This window comes from Mus pahari, chromosome 11 (genome assembly GCF_900095145.1).
Source record: "Mus pahari chromosome 11, PAHARI_EIJ_v1.1, whole genome shotgun sequence".
Taxonomy (NCBI): Eukaryota; Metazoa; Chordata; class Mammalia; order Rodentia; family Muridae; genus Mus; species Mus pahari.
In genome coordinates, this window is record NC_034600.1 from 51,987,499 (window position 1) to 52,008,828 (window position 21,330).

A 21,330-nucleotide genomic window follows, 5' to 3' on the forward strand; every position below is an offset into this window, starting at 1 on the left:
ATATTTGGCATACAGACATGGTAGAAAACATGGTTAGCGGGTCTGGGTGTGATTTTATATCACGCCTGACAGCAGCTGTTCTAGGTGCCACCTATTTAGAGCAGACGCATGCTTTGGTGAGTGGGCTCTATAGTGGCCACCTATCAAATATTGTCACAATGCGCTCTGGTTATACTTGGTGTCACAACACTTATTCTGAGCCTTTTATGTTAGTCACTTTCTCATGAGACTCTCAGGCCAAATTTTTCTTTCATGGGAAAATTCTATTTTACTATTGACAATAATTCCCCTTTCTTCTTTGCGTTCCCAGCTCCTAGATTTACTGCTAGGTATGGACCAACAAATACACATTACATCATGTATATTTTTGCAGGTAATTCTCCTCTTTCTTGATAATCATGACCTGTCTTGTGCCTAAGACCCTTCCTCTGGAGTTCATCCCAAGTGTCCTCTCTCCAAAAAGCATGGAAATCATCATTATGACAGAGCAAAGCAGGGACTGTCCTCCACCCATGACTGGAACCTTCTGTCTTCTCCTGCCCACATTGTCGCCTCCAGGCCAACCCCTCAGAAACAACAACAGCCTCTCTATCTGGACTCTTCAAGCCTTGGCTAAAGAAACAAGTATTTCAATGGAACTGATGTTTTGAGTATAAAATCTGGAGCTTTGCCTTCACAGCCTGACAGGAACAAATAAAAAGACAAATTGTAGGTCTGTGGCTGTCACAGCAGGGACTCCTATCATGCCATCAGCTTTCGTGTTCCCAAATGTGCAAACGGCCTGAAAGACCAGGGTAATTGAAAGGCAGGCATAAACCTCTCTGGTTTCTTGGTATTAACTGAAATTCCCTCCTACTGAAGTTGCTTTCTGTTTGAGTATTCTGAAAGAAATACAGGCCATTCTGTTTCCAGCAACAATATCAAATGCCTCTAACCAGCCCATCATGAAGAAAGGTCTCTGTGGATTAGTAGCTGACAGGGCTAACCTAGTCCCATAGTACTTCTAATGATGTTCTTAAATGGTTCTCTCTCTCTCTCTCTCTCTCTCTCTCTCTCTCTCTCTCTCTCTCTCTCTCTCTCTCCCTAGCTCCCTCCCTCCCTCACTGTCCTTCTCCCTCTTCTCCCTCTTTTTCTTCCGACCTCCCCTCCCTCCCTTTCTTTCTTCCTCTTTCCCCTCCTCTCTCCTCTCTGCTCGAGCCTTCTTTTTCTCTCCCTCTTTGTTTCTTCTTGTCCATTTATTCCTCTATCAGAAGAGAATGAATAGTGATCATGCCTGGAGCACGCACTTTGCCATTCATGAGAGGTTGCCGTGTTTTATCTCACCTTCAAGTTAGTCGTGCCATCTGCTAGCTGTGACTCTGCCCTTGCAAATGATGTAAATGTCTAGGCGGATGCTATGGTTTGGCTGTTTCCATCAAGTGGTGCTATTTTGTAATTGGAACCTGATAGAAGGCCGATGAAGATATATCTTCACAGGAAAGTGGGAAACTACTTTCTTCCTCTTTTCTTTTTGCATCATGGCTCCTGATTTTGCTTTCCCATGTGCTCCTGCAGTAATGTCACAGTTTCACCTGAAGCTCAAATCCATTGGAGTCAGTCGGCTTGGGATTGGAACTTCTGTAACCATCATAAACATATTTCTAATAAATTGATTGTCTCGAGTATTTTGTTATAAGAATGGGAAGATGGCTAATACAGAAAACTGATGTATGTGAGTGCAAGACTGTTGGGTTGAAACAGAAAATATATAGAGAATGATAAGCAATAGGATCCAAATAGCTGAACTTGATGGGAAAGTCGTGATGGTCTCTGTGTAGACATATCTAACTCCATCTCAGGGAGTACTGGGAAAATCAGGTGCCAGTACCTACAACTCTGAACATATTCTCCACAATTTAATAAGTTCATATTTTATATGAACCTGAGATCAGCCAACAGTTGCCCAAGTGAGAGGAGAGCTTGTTATCTGCATAGTTAACAAGAAAACCCAGAGTTGTCCTTCAGCAGACACACTCATCATTGCCTACCCTACCATACCCCATATGACTAGGTATGCTCTTCCTTCAGACTGGAAGAGCGGCAGGACTCCTGGAGAGATGTGGAATGGAGAGGCTACCCTTGGAACATTTTCTTCCATGGGTCTAGGAAAACCCAGGGCACTGATGGCCGGACTTCTGTTAATCAGTTAACAGGAACAATGCGAGATCACAGGAGTGCAACTCACAACACTGTCAGGAAATCTTCCAAGGCTGCCTCCATCAGGAACTTGCAAAGTGGGTGAAGATCTGTTTCCCACACGGCTCCCTGGATCCCCCTCCCCCTAGATCCAAACCACCTTGATTTCCACCTTTTTGGCAATATTCTGCCATCGATCACGCAATTCTCCGCTGGTCTGAGACAGGGAAAAGAAGAAAGGAAGGATTTGTTCTCTTTGCCTTTTTATTTATAAACAGTTCCTCCTCGTGTTTCTCACAGACTTCTGCTTACAGCGCTTATTTTTAAATTCTCAAGACATCTTCAATGAGTCATTATCAAAAATAAGTTTCTTCTTGAAGACCTGTTACAACAACTCTGGTTCTTCGCAGTTAACTCTGAATGTCCCTGTATGACTAGAGGAAAGGTCAATAGACATAAAAAGGTTCTGATGGGGGGAGGGGGGAGGGTAAGACACAAATAGAGTATCTCAAAATACGTATCAACAGCCCCTTTCCCTCCTCCCACCCTTCATGTGATTCATCTGTCCTGTGTGTCTCCTCCAGGAATGCTGTTGAAACTTCTGCCTCAAATACCTTGGCTGTGAAATGGACTCATCCAAAATGTTTTGACCAGAAGAGTTTGCAATTTCAGATATGTTGGAACTTACGATATTTGCACATACCGAGTGAGATATTTAGGAGAATGAAATCCAAAACTAGAGACAGAATTCGTTCATAGGTCACATAAACCTGGAAGTCATCGCGCATGGCATTTTTAGCACTTGAATTGTGTGACCTGTCCTGATGAGAGCAGAGGGGGAGAATTCTTTACTCCTAGAAGTTTTCTATCATGTCATCAACTGGTTTTAAATTGTAAAAGCATTGGAGAAACTGGATTTTCAAATTAGAAGTGCTCATAAGTATGGAAATTTTACTCCAGGCTAAACAAACCAACAAGAGAAAGACTGGAGAATGTTGAGATCAACACTCCTAAATGATTCCTTACCTGCTTCCTCTGATGGGGTCAACAGCCACCCCTGGCATTTTCAAGTCAATCCCTGTGTCCAGGGAAGATGTTAAATCCACAGTATCCTCTAAATCAGTGCAGTTAATATTTTTAAGTGTGATTGTTTTCAATAAATGAAACCCACAACTGTGCAACTTCTATGTATTTCCTCTGCATCAAACCTCAAAGGCAGCTGTTATGAAAAGCTAAATCTGGAGTAGTCACATCAGACACTATGTACTTTGAAAACATCTAAAATAATAGGATCTTGAATGTACTTTCTATTCCTTAGCAACTTAAAGTTTGTTAGAAATATATCTAACTAAATCAAAAAAAAAATGTGTATTATCAAAGTCATCAACTGGCATTTTATATTTAAACTAGGAGACAAAAATCTTCACATTATTGCTGCATCTACATAAGTATGCCATCTTAACATAAAGAATTTATAATAACTGATATGCATGTTTAGTAATACATTTTATTTAGACATAAAATCAACACAGAAATGATTAACTTTTCTTGGAATTTGTAAGTGTTTTTTTTTTTTTTTTAATTATCCTGCAAGGTTAGTACCACATATCTGTAGTCTAGTTACCCAAGAGACCCCTGTACCCAAGATTTCCGGGGTATACTGGGTAATATGGTAAGACTCCAGTTCACGTATAAATATAAATATAAATATTTATGGGTAGGTATGTATATGTGAATTCTAAAAGCTTTCACAAATAATATTGATTTCATCAGAATTCTAAAAATAACAAACAATTTTGTTAATTTATTTAAGTCCTAGAGTTCAAACCAGCACCTTGGACTTTTCCTGCAAGCCACTCTGCAAAAATATACTGATTGCTTTCATCCTTTCCTTTTATTAAATAAAGAAGCAAAATGTCAAAAAAAAAAAAAAAAAGAAGAAGAAGAAGAAATATATCTAACAACCTCAAATAAAATACAGAGATGATGTTTGTACATATTTTAAGCTCTATGTGAGCCCACACACTTCACCCTCCACAGCTGGATTTTTTGTTGTTGTTAAGTTTAATGAAAGATGAATAAGAAATAAACCAAATACCAATGTCTTAAATTGTATGCTTCTGGAAAAATCTAGGGATGTAACCACATTAGGGAGGCTTATTCTCGAATATGCATCACTCAATAGCTCTAGCATAAGCTGACACTTCTCTCAAAAGCAGAGTGATTTTCAGGTTTGTATTTGACACATACTGAAGAAAACCCCTCAAGAGACTGAATCATATTTGTTCTCAGACAAGACAACAGACGGTGTTGGATCCGAAGGACCACCACTCAAGTCCGACCTCCACTCGACCCCACGAAGGACCACAACACCAGGGTATGATGCAAACAGCAAGAGGTTTATTGAAAAAAGCTGGGCATGGTGCTCACACCTTTAATCCCGGCACTTGGGAGGCAGAGGCAGTCGGCTTTCTGGGTTCGAGGCCAGCCTGGTCTACAGAATGAGTTCCAGGACAGCCAGGGCTATACAGAGAAATCCTGTCTCAAAAAAAAAAAAGAAAACAAAACAAAAAAAAAAAAAGAGGTTTGTTGAAGCCCGTGTGCCGAGGTTCCTCTGCCTTCGGGAAGGAGCAGAAACCCAAAGAGCTGTTACAGACTGCCTTTAAGTTCAAATACCGCAAAAGGGGGGAAATGGGGAGGGGGTGCAGGGCAAGAATCGGTTGGCTCAGTCGGGGGGGGGGGGNGTTCAATTTTCTTGGAACACACCTGTGTGTTTGTGGCAGGCCAGTTCCTGCATTAGCAGGCTTGTGGTGGGCCATTTCCCAGAGCTGGGGCTTTAGCCCCATGTCTTTGTTGCTTTAGCAACTTTGAGGGCAACTGTGGGTCCCAGCTCACCTGGCTTAGGACAAAGCTGTAATTTCTTTGCTGCAGCTTGGGTCTCACAACGGTGCCCTGTGACCATAGCATGATGAATTCTGCTCTGACATTTAAGTAGTTTGATCTTCTGACCAGAAGAAGGATCCTACATGTGGGGATGGCTTAGTAGGGCGAAGTGTGACATTACCCCTCAGGGTGGAAATAATTACATCTGTCTCTTCCTCCCCAGTGTGTGTGTGTGTGTGTGTGTGTGTGTGTGTGTGTGTGTGTGTGTGTGTGTGTTTGATTTCGCTGAGGAAAGCCAACCTCCCTAATTGGGAAATTCCATTCTTTCTGTTTTCCTAATCAACGCAGAGGAGGAACACGGGCCCATGGTTTGGGTCAATCATACTCAACAGAATCATAGGGATGAAAGAGCGGAGAGCATGTGTCTCTAGTCTCATCCTGTAAGTTTACAGGCAAAAAAAAAAAAAAAAAAAAGTCAAAGCCCAATGCATTTTTCCAAAACCTCACAAATAACTGGGCATGCCATGGTTCATGCCCTAAATTCTTCATACTGCCATTTGTAAAGGAAGGAAATCTGGGCCCGGGGTTTGTTTGCACAGGTGGCTGAACACAGAAGGGAGAAGTAAATACTGGAAAGAAAAAGGAAAGGCTTGTGCCTTCCTGCTGGGAAAGTGGTCTAAGGCACAGTTACAGATGTTTTAACCCAGCATCCACTGCCCACTAGATTCTGAAGGAGAGGATCAAGCCCCACCCCCTCCAGGCCCTACGGAGCTTCTTCTTCAGAACAGGGCTTTATAGCTGTGATGGAGATGCTCTGTCCTCTGCATCTTAAGATGCCAGCCTCACACTCAGACATCGTCTCCTCTTTGCCATTCACTTCCACACAGATTCTGTAGCCTGCTACCTGGCACTCGGATGCTTCTCTGCAGACACATTTGCCGTTCTGAGCTGGAAAGAACAAGCGAGGGAGACTTAATGGCACACTGAGGAGGTGGGGGAGTGGAAGCACATTACCTCCAAAGTAACGGTGTGGTGATTAAAGAGCTCCAGCCCTGAGCTATACAATACACTATCTGCTGGAAGAGCAGTAAGAGCAGGAAGTAGAGCCATTTTTCTTCACACAAAATAAATGGGCTTGGGAAATTCGGGCCAGGCTTTTTACTGGCTGGACACACAGGAGACAGGTCTATCCAAGTCAGGAACTCTCCATCTCTTTCCTCATAGAGACTGGCATCTTTGTGAGCCAGAAATCAAGTATAATTCTTTACTCCCCAGACCAACTAAGACTGTTTTAGAAGAGACTAGAGTGCCAAAGCTCAGAGACACAGAAAGAAAAGCGACACTGAAGAAGAAAGTATGGCATTCGGGAGATGCTTGTCCTATAAAACCTAATTAGCAACGAGGAGAAAACATGGGAAATGACACGGTGGGAACACATCACTCAGGTCCTCCAGGGGAAGAGTAGTAACAAGGTCAATCAGAGAACGGCAAAGCAAGAGCAAGGCAGATGGCGCCAGAGCTACATACCTCCCCATCCTACTGCAACTGATTGGGGGGGGGGGGACGGGGACAGGTCCCCAGGGGTACACAGGACAGAGAAGGAGAGATTTGGAAGATGTATGTAGCACATAGTTTAGCTTCCACGTTTACAGGTAAAGAAACCCAAGTCAGAAGTTCGGCTCCTGCAACCCAGCCTTTTTCTATTCACTATATGCCCCCCAAAACGTTGGTGGTGTTAAAGACCACTGCTAAGTTCTGTTCAGTCATATCTGAGCTGATACTGGACTACAATCCGAGGATGGAAGTCCCGCTGTGTATTCCCTTCAAGGTCTTTGGATTATTTCAAGAAGTGTCAGTTTGGCACTCATATTTTTTTTTTTAAAATGCCTCTCTAATACTTCTTAAACTCCCTTACAACAAGGAGAAGCTGTCCTTAATCTCACAGTAGTATCTGACTCAAATCTTCAAGTTTATTTTGTTCCATTATTTGTGCGTGCACACATGCACACACACATGTGCGAGTACACATATTTTTATGTAACTCTACTTTCCTCCTTTCATTTTTGTATTTTTATTTTATCTGTACGGGTGACTTTGCCTGTGTGCATGCCTGCATACCAAGAAGGTATGCGAGTTAGTGAAGCTTGGAAAAACATAAGGGGCATTTTACTGTCAAGCCAGTCTGACATATTTGGCATCTCCGTGTATCTGCTGGTAAACTAGAAACTGCGTGACTTGAAGCTGTTGGCACCACTGCCTTGGCATTCTCACAGTTACAAATAGGTAAGGCTACTTACCATCACATTTGGTCCATATTGGGCATGCACCACAGACTTTCTCAGCCAGGGAAGGCAGAGTACAGCTGTCCTTGCCAACAAGAGTGTAATTTCTTTTATTACAGTGGACAACGTGCATCTTGCAGACGGTCAGAGGCAGAATCTTGTTTCTACTCTCATCTCGGGCACATACGTCCAAGGAGGATCTGAATGGAGTATTTTAATTACATTATTTACAAGATTGATTTTTCTTCAAGGCTAAGAAAGAGGACTGAAAGCAAGACTTTGTGCTTACAACCCTACATGTAGTCTGTCCATCGACAACCACAAAAACTGTGTCTGCTCTTTGGTGTTCGAAGTGTTTATGAGACCAGATATGTAGTGCTGGTTTATTTTCCTCTCAGACGGACCAAATGCAGCAAACTGAGTGAGAAGGTGAATTCTACAAGCAACTTTGGATGGATTGATAGCAAAGGAAACGGAAAAGCAGCAAAGACCAAATACCCACCAAGAGAAATCACTGACCGCCCAGCTCAACAGCCCTCAGAGTCTGAAATTCAGCATTGCTCACTAAAATCCTTAAGAAACAAGGGAAAAATGAAAGTCTCTCAATGCTATTTTTGTTTATTTTATTGTGTTTAATTGTGTGTATGTGAGTATGTGAGTGAATGTGTGTGTGTGTGTGTGTGTGTGTGTGTGTGCTTCTGTGTACAGCAGTGCAGGTACCTACAGAGGCTGGAGGAATGAGGTCTCCTGGGGCTGGAGGCACAGACACTTTTGAAGTGCCTGATGTGAGTGTTGGGAACCAAACCCAGGTCCTCTGGAAGAACAAGAGCTCTTAACTACTTAGTTATCCCTCCAACCCCTTCAATGTTATTTTTAAAAATATGTGTATAGCCAATGGGAGGGCCCATTGTGGGTGGTGCTGGTGGTCCTGGGTTCTATAAGAAAGCAAGCTAAGCAAACCAGGGGAAGCAAGCCAGTAGGTAACATCCCTTCATGGCCTCTGCATCAGCTCCTGCCTCCAGGTTCCTGCCCTGTGTGAGTTCCAGTCCTGACTTCCTTTGGTGATGGACAGCAGTATGGAAATGTAAGCTGAATAAAACCTTTCCTCCCCAACTTGCTTCTTAGTCATGATGTTTTGTGCAGGAATACAAACCTTGACTAAGACACCTTAATCTTAAAAATGAAAATGGTCCAGAGGCCAAATGTCTCCTACATCCTCCCAAACCCCTCTCCATTGCTCCTCATCCATCATCTTCTTAGGGGTCTGGCATGAAAAGACCCCTAGCTTCTGGCAGGTTCTACACTGAAGAGCACTAGTGTCGGGAAGTATTTGTAACTCTGGACTATACCTGTGGTACTTCTCAAGTCCCTAAAGGGCGTCTGTTTGGCCTTAGAAGTTGTCTCCTCAGGGCCCTCTCTGTCTTCATATTTCACAAACATCTTTCTCCCTCTTTCGGGCCTGGGTGTGGATAAATGCATGCTCTATTATATGCACTTTACTCTGCCCACATCACATTTTTGTAGGCATGCTGACCAACTTCTCCTATCCCTCACCTAATTGTACTACCTGCACCTTGCTACAACTCGGACACAGGCTTCCAGGAGTTTCTTCGCAAACCCTTCTAAAAGCTGTGACGAGAAATCGGTAGCGTTCTTGGAAGGCAGGCCTAAAAAGGAAGCTTCTAGTGTCAGAAAAGCAGCTGCTCTATTATCTGTTGGTATTGCTTTTTAAAAGTTTATGTCCCTAGGGAATTTCAGCCTAATCCTCCAAAGCTCTAAATCCTCAGGTGACAGTCCTGTCATTTTGCTTCACTTTATATATAGAACAAGCGGTGCTCCGGCAGACCTTCAGTGTCTCGCTCCTTCAGATTATCATCCTGCTTAATACGGTGGCTGACAGCCTATGACCTATAACAGGCAGGAGTGGGCCAGATTAAGATGCAAAGACACTTAGCTCTCAGGAAGCCATGCCTTCAATTCAATAAGCTCTGCGGAGCCATCCCATTTACCCCGGATAAAAATCAAACAGAAAAGTGAGCGGCAGAGCCAGAGCTTACCCGCATTCATAGGGCATTTTACAGACGCATTTTGAGTTCTGCAGTTTCTCCCAGGGCTGACATTCAGGGGCTGCTGGTGGTGGAGTGCGGGTAGCTAAAAGAAATATTTAAGAGCGATGTGATCATTTACACCTTGCTTGACGATAGAATTGCTGAATCAAAGTCTGTGGGGTGCTGGACTATCAAGATTTCCTATAGTTAAAGGATGTGGATTTGGATGGATGGATGGTAGGGAGGATTTGGAGGAATTGGAGAAGGAGAACTATAATCAGAACATAGCATATGGAAAAAAATCTGCTTTCAGTTTAAAAATTAAAGGAAAAAAGTTCCCATCCCTAACCAAACAACTATCTCCAGGTGATATCTGCTTCCAAACGAAAGATTAGTCTTCTCCAATGGCATCTTACTGGATGTATTAGCCGCACTTAAGAGTGGGCTCCACACCCAGCAATGGAAGGCCAACACAAAGTGAGCTCCGTAGTAGTTATGTAGACTCCTGTCGCTTAGTGGTTTGCTAGAGCATTTTTTTTTTTTTGCCTCACCAGTCTTTTACTTACATATTATGTTCTCCAGTTGAGTGGTGTGTGTGTGTGTGTGTGTGTGTGTGTGTGTGTGTGTGTGTGTGTTTCCTATACTTTTTTATATTCTGGTTTGTTTGGTTTGTTGTTGCTTACCTGTTTGTTTTCTAAAGACAAAGGGAAAGAAAGGGCATGGAGTTGTGGATAAGGAGTACAGAGGATCTCAGAGGAGTTAGGGGAGGAAAAACTGTGATCAGATCAATATATACAAAATATTTTTCAATAAAAAATACAGTAAAAACCTATAGGAACTGAACAAGTTACATTTACATATGAGAGAGAGAGAGAGAGAGAGAGAGAGAGAGAGAGAGAGAGAGAGAGAGAGAGAGTTTTTAATTTCAGGAAATAAAAATTTTTTAAGTATATATTATAGCTTGGCAGTGCTGGTGTATACCTTTAATCCCAGCACTTGGGAGGCAGAGGCAGGTGGATCTCAGAGTTCGAGGCCAGCCTGGTCTACAGAGTGAGTTCCAGGACAGCCAGGGCTACACAGAGAAACCCCGTCTCAAAAAAAGAAAGGAAGAAAGAGAGGGGGGGGGAGGGAGAGATAAAGAGAGACAGAAAGAAAACAAATACGTATATACAATTTAACATTATAATATATAGTATCTATTATATATTGTGCATAATATAATAATAAATATAACATTTAACATACAATTTATAATTCTGTTAAAAAAAACAACATAGATATGTATGTTCTATATTCATATGCCATGAGTCTCTAAGGCAGTCACAGAGGAACACTCTATAAAAAACTGCAGTGACTGGGGCTGGTGAGATGGCTCAGTGGGTAAGAGCACCCGATTGCTCTTCCGAAGGTCCGGAGTTCAAATCCCAGCAACCACATGGTGGCTCATAACCATCNTGGCTCATAACCATCTGTAACAAGATCTGGCGCCCTCTTCTGGAGTGTCTGAAGACAGCTACAGTGTACTTACATATAATAAATAAATAAATCTTTTAAAAAAAAAAAAAAAACTGCAGTGATGACAGATACCGTTCCCCAGGCATGGCTAGTGGGTCATACACTGTTTACACTTTTTGTCATTTCATCCCTGCTGACAAGCGCCTATGTGAGAGATGAAAAAACCTAAGTTTGGAAATGGATGCTTTCTCTAATAGCTTCCTAAACTTCCTATGCAGGGTTAAGCTCGCATCTGCCTGCATTCACGACGAGCGGAAGGTTGCCTTTCGTGACACGGATCCTTGGGAACTGTTTGTTGTTTTAGACTGCACCTTGCCACGAGCCCACCATGAGTCATAAAGCCACAGAAGAGCTGCGGCAGATCAGGATGTAAAGCTCTCAGCTACTTCTCCAGCACCATGCCTGCCTGCCTGCTGCTCCATCCTCCACCGTGATGATAACGGACTAGCCCCTCTAAAAGAGTAAGCAGACCCCCGGTAGACTTCTTTCTTTCACATGTGTCATGTTGTGTGAAGAGACGCAGAGATGGAGCAGTAACTAGGACACGGGTGTGGGTACCACTGGTCCTTTGTTCTCAAAAGCTAAGTTACGTCAATGTATGCAAAAAGTGAAGATAGGTGAGGGTGTGTAGAATTTACATTTTGCAAATTTTCTGAGGTCCAAAATGATTCCAAAGTAAAATGTTTCTCTGTTTTTCATTAGAACATATCATGGTTTGAATTAAAGATACACTACATAAGCTCATGAATAGGGCAATTGGTAGCACTGTCTGGGGAGGATACAGGCCCTTTAGAAGGTACAGCCTGGATGAACCTCTGATTCTCACTCTGTTTCCTGGGTGCAGTTGTGATGTAATCACCAAGGCATCCAGCTCCTGTACCTAATTCCATCCATCCCTCCCCACCATTATGAACTCTCCCTCTCAACCAATAAATAAACCCTTTCTTCTGCTTTGGGTCATGGTATTTTATCAAAGCAAAAAAAAAAAAAAAAAGAGTTAATGTGGGTTATAAAGGACTAGATTTCATTATACTACCTTTATTCATGCACACACTGCACTTGGCTTGTATCAAGCCCTCTGTCGCTCTCTCTCATGGCCCTCCTCTGCTTGCTGGTGGTGCCTTTCTCGCCTCTAAAGTGTCATCCACTTCATTGTCATATGTCATTAGCACTATTGCTTTTGTTTTTGTTGTTTGTATGTACACAGGTACATAAGTGTCACTGTTGTGAGTGTGTGTATGTATATGTGTGTGTGTCTGTGTGTGTGAGTTTTGTGTGTGAGAGAGTGTGTGTATGTGTGTATGTCTGTATATGTGTGTATGTGTGTATATGTGTGCATGTGTGTATAGTTTGTTAGTATGAGTGAACATGTATATATGTTTATGGGGGTATATGTGTTTATGTGGATGTATATGTGTGCATGTGTGTGTGAGTTTGTGTGCATGAGTGAGTGTGTGTATATGTGTGTATATGTGTGTGCATATATGTGCGTGTGAGTTTGTGTGTATGAGTGAGTGTATGTATGTATGTGTATGTATATGTGTATGTATATGTGTATGTATATGTGTGTATATGAGTGTATGTGTGTATATGTGTATGTGAGTTTGTGTGTATAAGTATGTCTGTGTGTCTCTCTGTGTGTGTGTGTGTGTGTGTGTGTATGGGGGGCTGGAGCTCAGAAGAAAACTTCCCGAAGTAAATCACTCCTTCCACCTGGCTTTTGGAGGAAGGGTTTCTTGTTTCTGCTGTACCGCACACTCCAGATAGCTGACCCTTGACCTCCCATCTCACATTAGGAGCACTGGGACTACAGCTGCTCACTGCTCCATCTGACTCTGTATGTGGGTTCCAAGGATGAACTCAAGTCATCAGGTTTGTGTAGCATGTGCTTCTACCTGCTGAGCCACATTACCAGGCCTCAGATACATATTTTCTAAGAGTACACTGTACATATGAGAGAAAAGCATGCCTCTGTCTGATTCTGCTCACATGACGACCTCTAGCACTTTCTTTCTGATGGTACAGTTTGGTTTCTCTTTGTGGCTGATAAAACTCCACTGTGCACAAATACCCCATTTTATTTTTGTTCAAAATTTTAAATGTTTTTAATATTAATATTTTAATCAAGCTCACACCTCACTCTCTCCCTTTGAATTATTTTTCTAGACACACACACACACACACACCAATTCTCATCCAACTTCATATGCTCTTTTTTTTTCAACCCAGTGAGTTCACTTAGTGATGCCTATATGTGCATGGATGTTTGGCCATCTACTGAGACATGAGTAGCCTCTTAGAGGCTGCATGCCTGCAGAAAACTGACCCCACACAGCAGCTCCTTGAGAGGTGACCCCATTACCTAGCTCTTCCACTATCAGTGGGATTCCATGACTTTCTCCCCAATGCATGCTAGACTTTCAGTTTTCTGGTTTGATCTTGTCCAGGTCTCGTGCATGATATATCACATTGTCTTCATTCATCTGTCTGCTGGTAGAAATCTAAGCTGATTCCATCTTTGCTATAATAAATGTGGATGTGCGGGTCTGGTGTCCTATGGTGACTTGGATTCCATCAGGTGTGTGATATCATTGGATTAGAGGGTAGCTCTAGTTTTGGTTGAGGCATCTCTGAATCGGTGTCCACAGAGTTTGAACTAATATACATCACTGTCAGTAGTCCATAAGGGTTCTTTACACTGCCAAAATTTGTTGTTGTTTGGTAAAGTGCTTGTAATTATATGTGCTAGATCAAAGCACATTTATCTGCAAAACTTGTGGGGATGGGTGGAGGTGGTGTCTGTTCAACAGAAAGAGTGGGCATAACATTTATTATCTGTGTACTTTATTTATTTATTTATTTAAATGATTTAAATAGTGAATCTTATGATATGTACAGCTTAGCAAATTTTTAATGACTAAATATTGAAAGATCTAATCTTTATTTCATTCACATGCTACTTAACTGATATTTTTTGTTTGTATATATGATATATGTGGAATATGCATGTGTTCATGTGCTTAGCACAACTTTTAAAGGATTAAATATTCAAAGGGCTAGTACTTTATTACTTATTACCTAACAGTGTGTGTGTGTGTGTGTGTGTGTGTGTGTGTGTGTACTAGAGATGTGTGTGCAAGGGTATACATATGTGAAAGCAAGGGATCAGTCTCAGGGTACCATCTTCTATCCCTTTCCATCTTATTTTTTGAGACAAGATGACTCTTTGAATCTGGTATTTACCATTTTGGTTAGAGCAGCTAGCCAGCCAGCTGACAGTGTGCAGCTGTCTCCATGTCCCCAGTGATGGGACTAAATACATACACCACAATGCCCAGTTTTATATGGAAGCTGGAGATCTGAACTAGGGTCTTTGTGCATATGCAGAAAATACTCCTCCTGTTGAACCATCTTCCCATTCCTACATTTAGCAGATTTTTTTAAAATACCAACCCTGAAAGCTGACAAACATAGGAAGTTTTGTTTGCTATAGGTTTATCTTAAGTGTGGTGATTATTGTAATCTACATATTCAGAAAAATAAATGAGTACATAAAATATCCTTAATTAATGCCATTTTCTACTGAGCGGGGAAAATTTCATACTGAACTATGCAATAAAACGACAGAAGCAAACATTTTAGAAAAACTATCTCATTTCCTTTGAAACAGAATTATATCCTCACTAAGTATATATTGTTCTCTTTCATTTCCAAATCATGGGTACAGGTGCATTACTTTACACAACTCAAGCAAACTCATATTTGTGCAACAGAGGACATAGAAATAAGAGCAGTTATTTTCTGATGTGTTCAGGAAAGAGCATGTTAGAGCTGATGTGGAAGGCACTTCATTCATCTGCTCTGCGCCTCTCTACTGCATCACCACAGTCTGCCTACCTTCAGCAGAACAGGGCTCCAAGAAGCCTGCTGCTCTCAGTTGTAAATGTCTAACTCACTTAAAAGTGTTCATCTTAGAATCTAGTACTTCATCCTCATAAGAATAGACAGATTTAAGCACTGAGTTAAAAACTTTTAGACTAAAGAAATATGGCAAGTAGTGGGTATGTGAGCTTTCCTTCTTTCTCGGTTGTAACTGTTAAAAGCATCTTTCCAGGCTGGAGAGGTGGCTCAGCAGTTAAGAGTACTTGTTCTTGCAGCAAACCTGGGTTTTCTGGCACTCACATAGCAACTGTTTTTAACTCCAGTTGCAGGGTATCCAACACCCTCTTTTGGCCTCTGCAAGGACTGGGCTCAAACACTGTTCACTTACATACATGCAGGCAAAACATGCATATGTGTAAAATAAAAACAAATTTATCTTTTTAAATTATTAAACGATGTATTTACATTTTTTTTTTTTTTTTGGTTTTTTTGAGACAGAGTTTCACTTTGTAGACCAGGCTGGCCTCGAACTCAGAAATCTGCCTGCCTCTGCCTCCCAAGTGCTGGGATTAAAGGCATACACCACCATGCCTGGCATGTTTACATTTATTAATATGCAATAAAACAATAAATGTGTTTTAATAAATAAACTTATTACATTTAAAAGTCTCTGAAAATACATAATTTATCTTTCTAAGTTATTTTTTCTGCCTAAGGTGTTTGTTTGTTTGTTTGTTTGTTTGTTTGTTGAAATGAAGTCTCTCTAAATAGTTCTGGCTATTGTGGAACTCACTATGTAGACCAGGCATGCCTCAAGCTCACAGAGATCCACCTGCCTCTGCCTCTGAGTGTTGGAACTAAAGATGTAGGCCAACACACCCAGTTTATTTTAGGTTCTTAAATAATGTTTGAATGTGACTAGGATTTAGAATACTAGATTGCTGGATTTCCACTACCAGAAACAGAAAAAGACCCACACCCACACCTCCCACAAAAGCCGAGGACCTGAAACTAAGCTCAAAGTCCCAGGAAGCAACAATATTTGAATATTTCAAAAGAAAGGTTGCTGACTCAAGCCCATAAACCAATGGTTGTAGAAAGAAACAACAGATTCGGCAACCACAGGGCTTCTCTAAGGAAAACAGCTGACCTCCCTATTTTTCTTCTAAGTCCCTCATGCTCCTTCCCCATCTTTAGCTACAAAACCCATGGCCTAAAGCCTGGATCCCTCATTCTCTCGACCTCTAATCATTGAATGATTGAATCCTGTGCCTTGATCACAAGGTGGCCAGAATTAGAGACACCACCTCTCTGGTACTAAATAAACCATGTTCCAGCTTTTGAGCATGTCAAAGTTCTCATCTTTTATTTCTTCCTGAAAACTCAATTCTCACCCTTATGAAGAGTAACTTTACAAACCACAAGACTTCTTTGAGTGATGTCTACTTTGCAGTATTAGATATAAATTTATGTGTTTTTTAATAATTTTTTTTATAAATTTTCACTTTACTATCAGTAACTGAGAATCCAGAAATGATACAGCCAATTTTTAAAATAAATTATCATTTTTAACTCTGAGTTTCGAAAAACCAGAAGAAAGACAAATATCACTCTTCAGAAAGTCTTCATTTTCTTGGTGCCCTAACCAATATAAAGCTCTGTTCATACGGAGGAGTGACGTTTCTTGTGCCATCCTTCCTGTCCCTATATGCCATCAGTCTATAGTTCTACAGTCTACACATTGACCTCATTCTCCTAGAGAGCCAGATGGAGAGAATGATGTAGTCTGACACAATGCCATGATGGTCACCAAAAGGACTCTTCCCTGTCTGAACACGGGTGACACTGAGGAGACAGAAGGTACTCACCTTTTTGCACACACTGAGCATCCTTCAACTCAGGACTCCACTTCAGGCTGGAGCCACAGAGGAAGGTTGAAGGGCCTTCTAAGGACATACCCCCCACACAGGAAAGAGTCACCTTCTCCCCAACCATGTAAAAAGGTTTCTGGGGGTGACTCTGCATGCCATTCATCTCTCCAGGTAGAACACAGGCCATTTCTGAAGATAAAGGAGAACAGAATGGGTCACTGCTTTGGTACTTCTTTAAAAATAGCCTTAAGTTGTGCTAAAATACTTGTTCTGCCTTTTCATATCATAAGACAAGCAGGGGGGAAAAAAGAGAGTCTACTTATACAGTGCTCCAAAAAGCACTCTCCACCGTGTCTGACATGTAATTGACCAATGAACGACTAAAGACAAAACAGCTGTCATCTCCCTCCCCTGCCCTCAAAGCAATGTGACAACCTAAAATGAACAAGCCTACAAATAGAGCCCCAAAACCCAGCCTGCTGCTAAAATCAGACTTCACAGCTGCCACTTATCTCTGTAGTGAGATGATGTCCCACCAGACTTCTCCCAAGAGCTTTACTCATTTGCATATCATTAGCTCTAATTAGATATGTCACCATCTAAAGACTTAAAGCAGCACCTTTCACCTTGCTGCAAGAAAGGGTTCAGTGTTCAGTATTTTCCCATCCCAATCTTTCCCTTAATGACATTCATTAGTTCAAATTTATTTAAAAATAAAGCAGCTAAAAAAAATATAGATATGAAGAGGTTGGAAATCATGATTGAAGACAAAAATCTTTGCAATACCCTCATGGATTTTGGACTGTGTTTCAGCACTGTCTTTATCAGAAAACCCATCCATTCATTTATCCGATCACAGTTTTTATCATCTATTGAGTGCCTAAATTTTGCCAAATAATATTGTGTAATGATGGAGAAATGCTAAGTACACATCACATGCTGTGCCTTCAAAATCTGGCATTGAGTTTCTGGCATGATGTCTGCCAAACATATCACAAGGATGTTCTACAGCCTCTCTCCTACCAAGACAGATAGGAAAGTTGCACAAGGCTACAAGAAAAAAAAAATGTTTCTGAGAATCATAGAGTTGCCAAAAGAGTGCATTTAGTGAGAACTAATCTTAACATTCAAAAATGTAAGAATGTGAAGTGGAAATTTTTGGTTTCTTTGGAGACTTGGTTGTGTCGTGTCATATGATGTTTTTCTGGAAGCTGTCTGTGAGAGGATGTTCTGCTGAAGCAGACACATGAGAAGATGTTTTCCTGAAGCAGATACATGAGAAGATGTGTGAGGTTTGGGAAGAGTATAAGTAGAATCCAGCAGACAGTGAATGATACTCTTGCACTGGTTCGTCTTGCTTCACTGGTTCGCCTTGCTTCACTGGCTCGCCTTGCTTCACTGGCTCGCCTTGCTTCACTGGTCTCTGCTGATGATAGGCTCGCATTGGTTCACCTTGCAACACTTTTCTTCATTGATCTTCACTTGTCAGGACTTTGTGCAGAAAAAAAAAAAAAAAATCTCCAAAGAACTTTACGTTGTATTCCGGCTGCTTCTTGCTGCATCTGCAGACTTGTGTTGATTCGGCAAAGCCTCAAGGTTTCAGCTGGATTGAGTCATTACTGATTGGTGTTTGCTATTGGACTAGACTGTCCATATCCTTATAACAAAGATTGGAATCATCCACAGAGAACTACTTTTAAACAAGTCCACACCCCCTTGGCCTACTAACCATCTTTCTCCTCTGTCTTTGGTCAATGGGTTACAAGGAAGGTTGAAGCATTAAAAAAAAATACATAAATAAAAAATTTTAAAAAACCTCATAAAGTAAATGTAAGACTATGGGAACTACAACAGAAACAAACTCATAAGAGATACAGATAATAAAATTGACAATTATGGACCTTGGAGAAGTTGCAATTAGTTTGGTAAATCTATTTATTTATTTATTTATTTATTTATTTATTTATTTATTATATGTAAGTACACTGTAGCTGTCTTCAGACACTCCAGAAGAGGGCATCAGATCTTGTTACGGATGGTTATGAGCCACCATGTGGTTGCTGGGATTTGAACTCTGGACCTTTGGAAGAGCAGTCGGGTGCTCTTACCCACTGAGCCATCTCACCAGCCCTAGTTTGGTAAATCTAAATGATGCTTGATACAATGTATCATGCCTATAATCTCAGCACTTGGGAGGTCCGAGACTAGAGGAATGCCCTGAGTTGTGGTCAGGTAAATTCCATGCCTGCCTGAGCTACCAAGTGAGATTTTGTTTCAAAAAAATCTAAATGACTTTAAATATATAAACAGTTCAAGTAAAATTCTTAAAAGACTGACAATTACACAGAAAATTCATGAATGAAAGATAAAACAATAGAAATATTTAACATGAAAAACAATGCAAAGAATATAAAGTATTGTCTGTAGCCCCTCAAGCACCAGCTTCCATCTCTCTCTGCTTCCTGACTGTGGATACGATGTGAGCAGCTGCCTGAACTCCCTCTACCAAGGTTTCCTTGCTATAATGGACTATACTTCCCTGTGAACTGCGAGCAAACATAAGTCTTTCTTTCCTTAAGCTATTTTGTCGTGATATTTGAAATTAGTAATTGAAAAATTACTAATAGAGGCTCCTAACAGCTTTTCAGGAAAAGGAGACTGAGAGTGGAGCTAATGATGGTTTGTTCCTCTGTGTTGGGGTTATCCTCATTTATTTTCTTCCCTACCATTCTGCCATCTTAAGATACACACTACAACTAAAACTACTCACTTCGACAATGCATTTCTCCAACAAGCCACTGTAAGTCTTCTCCACATCTGGCAACGGGATCTCCCGTAAGAGAATACCCTTCATCACAGGCATATACTATGCTTTGCCCAACAGGAACCATGGTACCTTCACCCTAAACAAAGATAAAACATGGAGAAAGGTTGAGTTGTTCTGTTCCTCATTAACAAAACACTTTCTTAGTTTTTATTTGATCTGAAAATCGTAATTAACTTTAATCTTCAGTCAACCTACACTCAAACAATTAATTCAGAAAATCAATATAAAACATTTTCCCTTGTATTCAACAACACTAATACCACCTCTATTCAACAACACTAATACCACCATTGATTGAAATAAAGCCATAATGCCAACATATTACAATGTATTGATTGGGTCCCAAAATACCAAGTGCTACACTAAGCATTTTATTAAAGCCACCTTAGTGGACGCTGTTCTGGTAATTTCCTTCCCTTCCTCGTGTAGTAAAATGCAGTTTGCCATCAGTAGTTTTGTCCAGCCATTCTTATTGTGAAGGGTCTAAATTCTGTTCACTAGTAAGTGTCAGCATATTAGAAATATTTGCCTCGTCTCAATGTCTTCATGAAAAGTCTCATTGAGGGCATTATATCATCTGGTTATTTGTTTTGCTTTTTGAGAGAGGGTCTCATTGCGCATCTCAGGTCAACCTGCAAATTGCTGTGGAGCTCTAGCTGCCCTCAAGCTCAGAATCCTCACACCTCCATCTCAGTGCTTGGATTACAGGCATGTGCCATTCCACCTGGCTTACCAATGACTTCTAAAGAACGCGATGTTGATCTTCTTCCACTCTTCACTATAGTTACAGAAATGCTGCTGTGAATGGATTAGCTATTGTGTTAGTCTATAATACTGATAGGTGACTTGTCATAATGAAGTAAGGAATTTCAAACCCCAGTCTGTAAGAGGATAGTTGCCCTCATTGGGACCCTTACTGCTTTTCCTTACTTTCGGGTTCTCTGCTCTCTACAGAGAAATACTGAAGAAATACTGACCTGGGGGATGTTTTGGAGACACTCTAGTAAATAAAACCCAATTTTCTGGTACCTAATTATCATTGCCACACATTCTATCCCAGGCTAAGTCTGCCTCTATTGTAGAAGCTAATAAGAAACAAGGGGGATGGGACATGTCAGTTTTTGACTGTAGCTCCTATGTCTTCTTCTTTTCAAGATGGACTTCATGATGAGGAAATTTAACTCAATACCATCCAAATATTTCTATACAAAAACCACTTATAGCAATTTAAAAAAAAAAAAGAAGACTTATAGACTCCACTTCCAACATACTGAATCAGGAAAGATTGGAGGACAGGAAGCAAGCAGCAATCTCAAGTTTTGAAGTCCCCTGAATGAAATGTGGACATTACAAAACAGTGTTTTAAAATGTTGGCTCCTAAAAGGGCAGGAGATCTGCATGGGTTGCTAAGGTATGTGTATATTGCTCTCAAAATATGTTTCATTCAGGAACTCTATAGATCATGGTGAGTATGCAGAACATTCCAGCACTTTCTATTTTATCTCCTTCCTCCTCTGCCTCATTGCTTTCTCGAACAGTGTCTACATGTTGGACACTCAAGCAGACTCTCATTATTTTAAACTTAAGGGCCTAGAATTTAAGAATCAAAATTTCTCGTTAGAAGTTGAACGCCCAGCATTTAGAGCATCCTTATGAAGACATGTTTCTTGTGTGAGCCACAAAGAGATGTCACTGAATTTTGGGATCAAAGCTCAATCATAAGAAAGAGTAGGGGCTGGGCGTGGTGGTGCACGCCTTTAATCCCAGCACTCGGGAGGCAGAGGCAGGCAGATTCTGAGTTCGAGGCCAGCCTGGTCTACAGAGTGAGTTCCAGGACAGCCAGGGCT

General features: G+C 41.1%; 1 protein-coding gene across 1 annotated transcript in view; it reads right to left on the reverse strand.

Moving 5' to 3' along the window:
• Nucleotides 1–4,709: 4,709 nt before the first annotated feature.
• Nucleotides 4,710–21,330, reverse strand: part of C7 (complement C7) — a 60,919-nt gene continuing 44,298 nt past the window's right edge. The window contains exons 14-18 of the mRNA XM_021208378.2: nucleotides 19,427–19,559; nucleotides 16,654–16,845; nucleotides 9,398–9,491; nucleotides 7,356–7,540; nucleotides 4,710–6,006 (exon numbers count right to left, since the gene is read on the reverse strand). Of these exons, the coding sequence (XP_021064037.1) occupies nucleotides 5,822–6,006; nucleotides 7,356–7,540; nucleotides 9,398–9,491; nucleotides 16,654–16,845; nucleotides 19,427–19,559 (789 nt within the window). The 3' untranslated portion in view covers nucleotides 4,710–5,821. The remainder of the gene's footprint in view (nucleotides 6,007–7,355; nucleotides 7,541–9,397; nucleotides 9,492–16,653; nucleotides 16,846–19,426; nucleotides 19,560–21,330) is intronic.